Source organism: Ceratotherium simum, chromosome 2 (genome assembly GCF_057802395.1).
Source record: "Ceratotherium simum simum isolate JZ-2026a chromosome 2, ASM5780239v1, whole genome shotgun sequence".
In the NCBI taxonomy this organism is placed as follows: Eukaryota; Metazoa; Chordata; class Mammalia; order Perissodactyla; family Rhinocerotidae; genus Ceratotherium; species Ceratotherium simum.
This window is the reverse complement of record NC_141901.1, coordinates 43,695,564-43,707,574: the sequence shown is the minus strand read 5'-3', so window position 1 is coordinate 43,707,574 and position 12,011 is coordinate 43,695,564. Positions and strand designations below refer to the sequence as shown.

The 12,011-nt window shown below is 40.2% G+C and overlaps 1 protein-coding gene across 1 annotated transcript; it reads left to right on the top strand.

Annotated features, from left to right (window-relative positions):
* Window positions 1-385: 385 nt before the first annotated feature.
* On the top strand, window positions 386-628 carry LCE6A (late cornified envelope 6A). The gene has a single exon (XM_014791715.2). The coding sequence runs from the start codon at window positions 386-388 to the stop codon at window positions 626-628; it is 243 nt and encodes an 80-aa protein (XP_014647201.2).
* Window positions 629-12,011: the final 11,383 nt, after the last annotated feature.

Sequence of the window (12,011 nt, the reverse complement as noted above, 5' to 3'; positions counted from 1 at the left end):
GGCTTAGGAATCTCAAGGCAAAATAAGACTGAGTGAAGAAATAGCAGAGACTTGGTTCTCCTTTAAGCTTGACCATGGTGGACACTGGCCTGGGAAAAGTGGACTATCAGCTCAACTAAGTTGTAGTTTGTTTTTCTTGTTTAAGAAGAGTAAGTTATTAGCTTGGCTGTTGGCGAGTGGGTCCCCTGGGAGTTCCCACCATGATTTACTCCCCAAATATTTAGCTCTTTCAAATCCATTTTGCACCCACCTGGGATGAATTTTAACAGGTTGTGAATGCTAGGGTCCATTTTGACAGCTCCAGCCCATGGAGGAGAGAAAAAGATATCCAAAGCCCTGACCTAACTGCTCTTTTTTCTTCCAGCTTCTACCCACTAGTCCAGTGATGTCACAGCAGAAACAGAAACATTGGGAGCCTCCAAGTGCTCCCCACTGCTCCCCTCTCCAGTACCCAAACCCCTCCCTGGCTTCCTGCTCTGCTCCTTGCTGTGCTCCCACTTCGGGAGGCTGTGGTTCTGGATCTCAAAGGCCCCGGGATCAGAGCCCAGCCAGCCCTCGGAGGGCTCGCCGAAAGCCCCGCTGCATCAGTGGTGGCACGACCTACCACATCAAAGAGGAAGAGTGTTAAGGTGACCGGCCCAGAGGAGAGCAGCACAGGTACAGTTGCTCTCTCCCCACTCAGGTCTTGTGCACTTATTCCACTCGGAAGCTCAGGTCTTTTCCCTCTCATTTGGGCTGAGACACACTTCCTGGGCCCCCAGCACTTAAGAGGAGAGAACTAGGTTAAGCTGCACTTCTGCTTCTGTCTTCCACCCACCCCTTCAGCTCAGCAACTGCACAGCTGCTTCCTTTGGAGCCGTGGCTACTGTGAACACTCGAAATGTCTGCTTGGATGTGCTGAGACCTCCGTGGGTGGATGCTGCCTCTTCTTTCCTCCTAAGACAGCTGACAACACTTCAAAGTGATAGATGGTTTGAGATTTATGTCTGAGTTCTCAGCATCCTCACAGTCATCAACCTATGTCATTGCATGATCCTAGCACTGAAGGCTTCAATGTAATAAACATATGTTGAAAATAAGTAAATAAATAAATATATTGAGCCGCTACTGTGTACTGAGCTCTGTGTTCACAGACTTAAGTAGGAAACTTGTCTCTACTCTAGAAAAGCTTACAATCTAGTGGGAGAAGCAATGTAGACTCAAGATTGAAATATGTGGACTAATAAGTATAATTTTAAGCTGATTCACATACTTATTTTTTTTTCTCATTTTGTGCCCAAATGAACTTAGAGGAGAAAGAAAAGTACAAAAGGTCAAGGACAGCAGGGAGAGACTCATCCCGATGGTGTGGATCAAAGGAGGTTTCTCTGGAACACAGAAAGCATGCCACTTGAGGGGAGGAGAATGGGCTTCCTGGGGAGGTAGCCTTTAAACAGGGCCTTTAAAGAGAAGCCGACTTTGGTGCTGGGAGTGGAATGAAGAGGAAGAATCCTTCAGGTGGAAGATACAGCATAAATGAAGTGAGGTACTTGCCAATGGCATGAATTTTAATTTGGCTGGATTGCCAGATGTGAGATGATAATGTGGGACGTTCATAAGCCCAATTCCTTATGAGAACTCGAATCAGATGAGTTTACTGAACTGAAGGTATAAAACTCCAGCTACCGAAGGATTGTACCTCTGGAAATAGTCTGGGCCCAAGCTCAGGGTCTATCTGCCTGGGGTCGGGGGGACCTGAGGTAAAGTATAGGGGCCTAGAGGCGCTTGAGGTTCAATTAGGTTGCCTATCAATATAAGTGCAAGGTAAAAATTTTGGCTAATTCCCATTTTCTGGGGGACACTGAAAATATTTTTTTTAACCAAGTACCCAACCAAGTAGATTATATTGCCCAGGATCAGAAGAGAGTATCAGCCTTTCTGTCATTTCCAATACACAGGATGTCTATTTTCAGAGCTTAGCAATCTTCCTGATTGCTAGGACTTCATTTTGCCTCTGTTAAGATACATCTATATATAGGCATATAGATATAGCATAATTATATATAATTATAATTTTAAATGTGTAGTTTTTCTCATTAAACAAATGATGCATACTTGTATAAAGATATATTCATATAGATAAACATGAGGCAGATGATTAAGACCAACCAAAAATCTCATTACCTAAAAATAATCACTACAAATAATTTCATAGATATATTTCCAAACTTTATAAAAATCACACAATGGGATTATTTCAAAATATTTTATAACCTGCTTTTTTACTTAACAACATAATTGTCAGTACTCTTCCATGCTAATAAAGATTGGTCAACACTGTTATACTCTATCGTGTGAACACACCATGATTCGTGTAGCTAGTTCCCTGATATTGGGCACTTACATTGCTTCCAGTTTTTGCTGTCTAAACAACAGCAAAATAAACATTCTCATTGTTCATTATTTTTAGTAATTTTCCTAAGGTAAATTCTTAGAATTGGAGTTCTAGAATTGTCAAAGACTACAAAGATTTTTTTTCAGACTCTCCAGGAAGATAGCATGTTGGGAGCAATTAAATTCCTCATTTAAGAAAATCATTTGGAGGAAAAGAATTTCTTTTGTTCAAGAGCAAATTGAGTACTAAGTTAAAAAATTACCCTAGCTAAAGGAAAAATCCACTTTGTGAAAGGAAACATTTTCTGAGAAACTTAAGTATCTACCTATTTTACTGTCATGAAATCTATACTTTTTAAAAAAAGAGTAGATATTTTCTCCTTCTGAGAGAAAAGGATGCTTTATGTTGTATAAAGCATGTCTTATGAATTTTGATACACCATTGCTTGAACTTCCCTATTTAGCTGATAGGTTTTTAAATATCCTTGATTTAGATGTTCAGTTATATTTGTGTAAGAGATTTCTGGAAAAAAATCTCATTTTTCCTTAAGAAAAAAGCAAAATATAAATGTTTGATTGATTGTGTAAAGCTTAGTGTCTAAGAACATCTTTTTTCCTATTTTTTCTTTCTGCTCTTTATTGAAAACAGATATTCACCAAACAACGATTAAAAAAAAGTTTGGACAGAAACAAATTTTCTCTTACAAGAGTACTGTGTAATTTTTGGGCCTATTCAGATTGCGTTAGTCAGTGCTCAGATTCCCTGTGCTAATTGCTCAACTTGTATTTTATTGCATAGATACGCGGCCTAGTCTGTATCAAATTGACTTCAAAATTACTATATTGAAAATAAACTAGTCACTTGATCATTGTTTTTCTTCATAAAGGTCTATGTTTGGCATCTTCACATTTTCTAAGTATGCCTTACATCAGAAATGTCAATATTACAAATGTCTTCTTAGTGTGGCTCTAGTATGGCTTCATTTTAATATTGTACATACATTGTACCTTTGTTTTATGGTGATCAATGAAGGGGAAGAAGACTATCTTCTACTCACTCTGGGTCTTTTCTGGCTGGGCTACAAACTAAATTGACATGAGACCGAATAGCAGGCGAAAATCAAACAAAGATTTATAACATGTATACATGGGAGAAACAAGGGAAACTGAGTCTCTGAACAAACGGCGGAGGTTTTCACCTTAAATAGCATATTCAGGCAGACAAAGGAGGATGTTGGCGGTGTGGGTGTCAGCCATGGGAGACCACCAGAAGGAATAGCAATCAAGAGTATACAGATTTAAGTCCTCACCTTCCACACTCATAAGAGTGTGCTAATAAGAGTTTCTAGAGATAAGGTCATCCCCCCTTCTTCCTGGTACAGAGAGGGAGATACCTTTACAAATGGAGATTTCCATTATAGATGTAAATGTTTGGTAAACAGAACTTTGATAAGAATGGGCTCAGCAAGCACTCTCCCAGTCTATCCGTACCTAGAGTTAAATTAGTTTAGGCAGTTGATGGGGGAGGTCAAATGTCCATCAGAGAAAATAATCAAGGTAAAGAGACATATTTTGAGGTGGCCAATTTTGATCTCCCACGTCAATAATGAAAAATGTAGACTTTGAATTTGGGGAAAATGTCCTACATACAACATCTTAAATGTTTACAGGAACAGCAAAAATAGATAAGTGGCACAATCATTTTTCTTTAGAATATATCTAACTTTATGCTTTTAATGAATGTTAATTATTTACACATTTTTAACATTTTCTAATTAGAAAAACTTTATTTTGACAGAGCATTTGATATTTAATGTGCTCTTTTATCTAATTTTTAAAAAAATGTTAAATGCAGTATTGTATGAATTAAACAAAGAACATCTACATTAAAAAGAAAGAAAGTTGCTATATCTTTAAAAGAGCTCTCCCAGGGACTTTGAAAGACCCGTGGGTCAAGGTTTCAACAGAGCTTTCTCCTCTCTTAACAGGTCTCAATTCCAGCCTTCCAGCAAACAAGTCCTGGCACCGGAACTGAAGTCGAGCCCAGTGATCTCATGCCAGGTCAGCCCCTGCCTCAGAGTGCCCAGCTCTTCCAGGGTCTCCAGTCAGGACACATGTGACTCTCATCAGCCTGGCCTCAGGGTCAACCTCTAGTAAGGCTGGCCTAGCCAACCCCCTAAGTCTATTGCATTTTCAACAGCTCATAGTGTACAATGTCTGACAGACCACATTTTGTTACTAGATATTATATTCTTCATGATATAGCACACATAGTAATAAAAAAGTCATTGATTTTATTTATTTCTGTAAAGTGTCACAAATAAAATATTAAAATAAAATCATCTTAAGGTGAAAGAAACTATGTGGTGCTAATTTCCTGTCTTATTTACTGGGAAGTTAAGAAATACTGCCTAAACTTGGCAGATGAAGAAATTTAAAGTTATAGAGGTAGCCAAGAGAAGCATGAAAAATAAAACCATGTCTAAATAAGGAGGAAGGAGAGAGGGGATGATGAACATGAGCTCAATCTGTTGTGTTTCATTTGAAGAGTAAGTAGAGATGTCTTAAATGAAGCAGAGAAATAAAAGTATAGACAGAGAGTGAGACAGTTTTTTCATGTTACAACCTATTGGATCACCTGATTTTTAATTTTTATGAAAATGTATTACTTTATTCTAAAAATAGATAAAATCATACCCTGTTTTTATGTACATCTGCCATAGCCCTAGGTCAATCCTCCCTTAACAGAGTGGGTATAAGTTCAGACTCCTGTCGGATGAAACCCGCTTCAAATCTTTGAAAACTCTGTGATCTTTTCAGATTTGTGTGTCTTTCTGTGCCTCGGTTTTTCATCTAAATATTAGGTAAAATAATAGTATCTGCCTCATGAGACTGTGGAGAGAATTATAGATATCATGGGTGACATATTTAGTACATATTTAGTTTAATACATGTTAACTGTAACTTACATTTGAGGTGTGCTCTATTTTTTTAAATAAACTTTTTATTTAGAATAGTTTCAGATTTACAGAAAAGTTGCAAAGATATTACAGAGAATTTCCCACATTCCCTGCATCCAGTTTCCCTGTTGTTCAGATCTTTCATTAGTATGGTTTATTTGTTACAATTAATAAATCAATATTTATACATTATTATTAACTAATGTTCATACCTATACTTTATTCAGATTTCCTTAATTTTTACCTAATGTCTTTTTTTTGTTCCTGAATCCCATCCAGGACACCACATTACATTCAGTCTCCTGTTGACTGTGATAGCTTCTTAGATTTACCTTGTTTTTGATGACCTTGACAGTTTTGAGGAGTACTGGTCAGGTATTTTGTCAAATGTCTCTCAACTGGTATTTGTCTGGTGTTTTTCCTGATGATTGGATGGGATTATGGATTTTTAGGAGGAGGATCATAGGCATAAAGTGCCATTCTCAGCCTATCATATCAAGGGGGCACACTATCAACATGACATCACTGTTGATACTGCCCTTGATCATCTGGCTGACGTAGTGTTTGTCTCCACTGTAAAGTTATTCTTTTTCTTTATCTTTCCATACTCCTTTCTTTGGAAGAACGTCACTATGTGCAGCCAAGGGTTAGGAAGTTATGCTCTACCTCCTTAAGGGGGGAGTATCGACATAAATAATTTGGAATTCTGTATGAGAGATTTGTTTGCCTCTATATTTTTTAACTTATTCTATCATTTCTTTACATCACTATGGACTCATGGATATTGGATATCTATTTATGTTATATTTTGGGTTATAATCCAATGTCACCTTCTTGAGTTTATTGTTCATATTGTTCTAGCTTTGGGAATTCTTTTAGGTCAGCTCCTGTGTCCCTTTGGCATCACCCCACCAGATTCTTTTTTGAGCATTTCCTTGCTTTCTGGCACTGTAAGATGCTTCAGGCTCATTTTGTATATTCTCTGTCCCAGACCTCGATTCAGCCATTAGATGACGCTCAGGCGTCATCTAACACCTAACGAGTACAGGATCCCCTTCTCTGTCTAGTGAGCCCTGGTTTCTTTTGTTGGAAAGTTGTATTATAAACCAAGATCTGGGTGCTGGTTGTGCTCATTGCTAATGGGGTGTCATTGCTTCTAGGCCTTCTCAACGGACAGAGCTTGGAAATATACATATGCATACTAACCAGCATATACACATCTACTATAATTATCTCAATAATTATCCATCTGTATCTGTATTAGGCTAAACATGAGTTCATTCTGATGTCTTCAACTCTAACAGTATCATATGGTTTATTCTAGCTTCTTTCTTTGCTTATCTGTAAGCTTCCACTCCAACAGTGAGAAATATGCTTCTCTCCATCTGCCACACATTCACTTATTTGTTCAATACCAGTATGCATGTATGGTGTATTCTATTTTGAAAAATAAATTATGAAATGTCCAGGAGTCAGTGTATGCTGTGTGAGCGATGGTTTTCTTGCTTCCGGAGTCTACATAGACTATTGATTGAACAGGAAAGAGTGAATGAGTCAGTATTTGAAGCTGGGTCAAGGCAAAGACAGCATCCTGAAGATCAAGGGGCTGAACTGAAATGGACTGTCACTCCATGAGGACCTCCACCCACCAGAAATCGTCTACCAAACGTAGACTTTGCTCAGCTTCCTCATCCTGCCATCCCACTTTAGCAGACCCACTTCCAGGGAGCAAGTTTCCATCATATGATTTGGGCACAAAGGGTGAGGTCATGGACACCTTGTGTGGGGCTGTGGGCGTGAGAAAGCCTCACTCCGTACCCAGGCATAGGTTAGAACCAGTGTGGATTCTCCCTATGAACCAGGCAGGAGAGGGCATATCATCTCAGTCTCAAAACTACAACTAGGGAGTCAGAAAGCGGTAGGGGTTAGCCTGTGGGTAGATAAAAGTGCCCAAATATTCAATTTGGGACCCACATAGTTACTATACCTCAGACTAATGATTAGCTCTGAACTTCCTAGAAGATAGACTATAAAGAGACACATGATCTAATATATATAATCTTCAAGGGAAGGATTGCCCTTCCTAACAATGGATTCTAAAAGAAATTTTTTGTGATGACCAACGATACACTTAACAACACTCTTAGAAAAAAGTCATAGATGGATGACAAACCACTATTGTTTTGCCTTCCATTGAAAAAAAAAGCATGTCGCATTAAAACAAAATGCTGCTTATAATACGGCAAAGAGGGCTAACCAAGAGTATAACGAAGCAAACAAGCAGATGCCTAAAAACAGAAGGTCTCACAGGTGTAGTCATAGCTTGCCTCACAAGGGGTGTAATTCACTCATCTGTGAAATGTGGACAATAAAAATATCTTCAGCCTTCATTCTAGTGTGAAGTGATGCTTGAATAAGATAAAGAGGACTGGATAAATTTATTTCTTACTGCTGCATTCACCACCCTGCTCAGGCGTCATCTAACACCTAACGAGTACAGGATCCCCTTCTCTGTCTCCATCTCACACACACACACACAGTCTAATTCCTAGACTTCTCTCTCTATAGCAGCTCAGCCAGTCCTCTCAAGTATAGTTTCTCACTGATCCCAATTCTCCTCTCCTGAGCTTCAATAAGCCCTTCCTACAAGGACCTATAGGTGTCTCCATTCTTCTCCTTCTGATTGTAGGTCCTGGAATTTCTACCCTTATCTCTGACAGGTTCTCTCTGTCCTTCTTTGATGGCCAGAGGAATAGAGGTGATTGACACATCCTGAACCCCATGCAAACTCAGTCCCTGCCTGGATCAAGCACTAACCCTACTCATTTCTCTAGTGCCCAGTTAGTTTGCTCTCACAGCCTAAAGGTGAATGAATTTTTAGAGAACCTTCCCCAGAATAGCTTTATATAATAACTCCGATAAATGTGAACCATTTCTCAAATATATGACTCCATTCAACCTTGAATCTTTGCCTAATCCATTTCAATATCCATTGTCACAGCTACAACTCCAACACATGCATGACTCATGGGGATTTTTGCAGGAGATGGTGGTGGTCCTTGTGGGTGGGCTGGGAAGAGTACTGTGAAACTAGCATTTCCCAGTCACTGACATGTTTTCTTGGCATTCATTGGCATTTAAAAATATTTGGAGAAAGAAAAATATAGATCCTCATTACTGAAGGACACTGAACTAGCCAAATAATGATAATCAATAACAACAAGACAAAGAGTAACAGTAACGATCTGTATTTATATAGCGCTTACTCTGTACAAGCACTCTTCTAATCACTGCACACATATTACTCATTTAATCCTCACAACAGCTCTATGAAGTAGCTGGAATCTTTATCACCTTTTTACAGATCAGCAGTCAAGGCACAGAGAAGATAAGTGACAAGCCTAACGTTGTACAACTAATAAGTGTTGGAACCTGGATTTGAAGGTAGGTGACCCGAGTGTAGACACAAGACACTTCACCACTATGCTGTGCTCCCAAGAGGACGCTGCTGGAATAACCATGCTCTTGTTACTCGTGTCCCCTCTCCTCCTCTGCCCACCCCCAAGCATAAACACTGATTGGAAATCAACTGACCTCAGGTTTAGTGCTGATTCTGCCACGGTTTTAACTCTGAATTGGATACGATGACTTATCTGAACTGTCAACTGTCATTTGTGAAATGAAGGCATGCATCCAAGCCAAATGACATATTTTATTGGTAATTAATTCACTCATTCAACCAATAAATAAGTACTGACTATATGTCAAGAACTGCTTTTTTGAGATATTATCAGTATTTCTTTATTTATCTGATTCCATGCATTTATTACAGAAAAATTTCTAAAAATGACAACCGTCTGAAAAGAAATGGACTGCCTTGTGAGATACTGAGTTCTCCAACTGAAAGCATTTCATTTTAGGCCAGAAAGCTCATCGTTAGGCTTGTGGGAGTGGTGGGTGAGATGTAAGCATCTGTAGAAAACTGCACTAGACGCTAAGACCCCCCAGGGCTGAATGATGTTGCGCATTGCCTGTACTCCCTACTTCTTTCAATTGTCTATGAAGATCCCTGGAGGAGCTTGGAGGAAGGTAGCAGGATGCATGGAAATGTTACCAGAATGTTCCGTGGGCTGGCTGTTGTTCTGTGGTACTGCCAGAACACCCTAGGATGATGTTTCCCAAACTAGCAGAATCACCTGGGGAATATTCAAACTATGCAAATGCTTAGGACCCGCTCTTTGGAGATTATGACTGAATAGGTCTTAGTTGCCGACCAGGAATCTGCATTTTAAAAGTGCTTTCCAGATGGCTCATATGCACTGTCAGGTTTCAAGTCCCTGATCTACAATAGCACCAAGGGCAAGACTGAAAAAGCAGTTTCCTTGCTTCATGTAATTCCTTGCTTAGTTGGCCATATTGCTCTGGAATCTAGAGACTGTGTGATCTACACTTGTTTTCAAACTCTCAAATACTAGTTTTTCCATATGCAGTAATACCCAACTCACAGGGTTGTTAAGAGGAGAAAATAAAACATGTGAAATGTCATACAAATGTGGGGGGTTGTGGGGGACTTGCCTAAGGCTTCTTAATGCCTGCCCGTTATACTCGTGTTTTATAGTACTGGCCTTCCTAAGATAACACTACTGATCCAACTGGAACCAGGCTTTATGGTGAAGGGTAGTGGTAAAAGGGTTTCACTGGCCCTACCTTTCTTTTAAGATATGTTAATTGCAGGATGAAGGACACAGCCTACTAGGTTATCTCCTTTTGGTCCAGTGGAGAGAATGATTGTGAGGTCATTAGCTCGGGGGTTTTGATGAACCAGAGATGTTATCAGTACCGCCATCTCTAAGAACGGGAGGATGATGGAGCCAAAGGTCTGTTCTGCTCACCTTGTTGGGGAGAACCCACTTCTAACATCAGAAGAGAGGGATGAAGTTGCACAAGAGTAAATAAGCTCTGTCATTATAGGCTGTGGGGTTTTCTATCTTGGAAGATTTAGGAATATCTTGGGATCATTGCCTGGAGGAAAAGGATAGGAAGTTGACTTCTTTTCGTCCCTTCCTATTTTATGACTAAGGGGCACCATTTGATGGTGACATTTGTAAATATAAGACCCAGCAGGTCTGTTCTAGCTATTGCCCCACTCATCCATGTCACCTGAGGGGCCAGGATGGAGCCCGGGATTGAAAGAGGGGATCCCTACATTTGTTACATAGGACAAGGATCATCACAACTATGAAAGATGATAAATCAGGAGGTCACCCAGGTTCTAATATGATTGAGCAGCCCCAAGCACAGAGCTCTTATCATTATCTCAGAGATCAAGATATAAACGACACTCATTTTACAATTTAAGACACTGAGGCCTAGAAGAGGCAAGTGATCCATATCTGGTCAGTGTCAAGACTGGGCCTGTGCTCCAGGGATGACCTGCTACTTCAATCCAAGGGAGTTTTCTGCAGTTGGAGGTATTAGAGAAAAGAGGGGCCGTAATGCTGGTACTAGATGATATTGGCGTGTGTCCCCCAATCCTTCAAGAATAGGACTCAGAAGCTGGGGAATACCTGGGACTACAATAATAATGATAAGGCTTATATTGTAACTACAGCTTACAAAACACTTACTGAATGCTGGGCACAGTGTTGGTTTCTTTGCTCATAATATTTCTTTTAACCACAATATTACACATGGCAGGCCTGTGTCTCTAGCTCACACTATACAGACTAGGGATGGTGATTGGCTTTGAGGCCACGTCATAGAAGTGATGGAAATGTGTTTTGCTGAGTAGGTCTTGTCCCTTTCATCTATCTACTAATTGGGATGGGCTCAGACCCTCGAGGCCAGGTCAATGAACATGGGTCATGACTGTTCCCTGTACCCCAAGAGAAGCACAAGCAGCATCAGTCCTTCAGTGACCGAGGTAAGGGTCCCATTGCCCTTGGGAGGGCCATGAATCCTCTCCCAGAGCTGTTTGCCTGAGTCAGACCCACATGTCTGCCTGCCCACTGGGATTCTGGCCCATAGGAAGACTGTTCAAAGGTCTGACTGCTTAAGCAGAAGGAAGATCCTTGTTTTCCTTTCTTTCATCACTTGGCAATTAGCTTGATAAGAATCTCATGCATGCCAATGCTGGCCTGACTGGTACCTCATCCTTGTATTAAGGGGCACACCTAAGACAAGCAGGAATCTATGGCGTGCTTGAATCTTCAGGCAGGCAGGTAGTGAGGAAGTGCTTGAGTGGATGATAGCAGAGCCCAGGAATGCATGAGCTGTGCCCATATAGTCCTCGGCCAAGTAAAGACCCCCCAATCACCTTTCAACCAGTCCCTTTCTCAAGCTCATTAACAAAGAGCTTGCACAAGTCTAGCTCTGATCCTCACATCAAACTCGTAGCCTGGCCATTCAACACAGACTTGAGCTTCTTAAGTAACAAATCAAGGCATCTAAGGCCCCCTGACCCCAGTAATCTTTCTAAAATGTAAATTTCATCATGTCCCTCCCTTGCTTAAATGGTCAATGATTGTCTCTGGTCAAACTTTTTTAAGCAGTATGATCCTGTTTTAAAATTAAATCAAATGTATGTCTCCCATATGTAAAGCAGGTAAAGGTATAATGACTCTGCAGTAGAAATTAAGGGGAAGGTCCAGATTATCATCTGCTCACAATCCCCCTCCC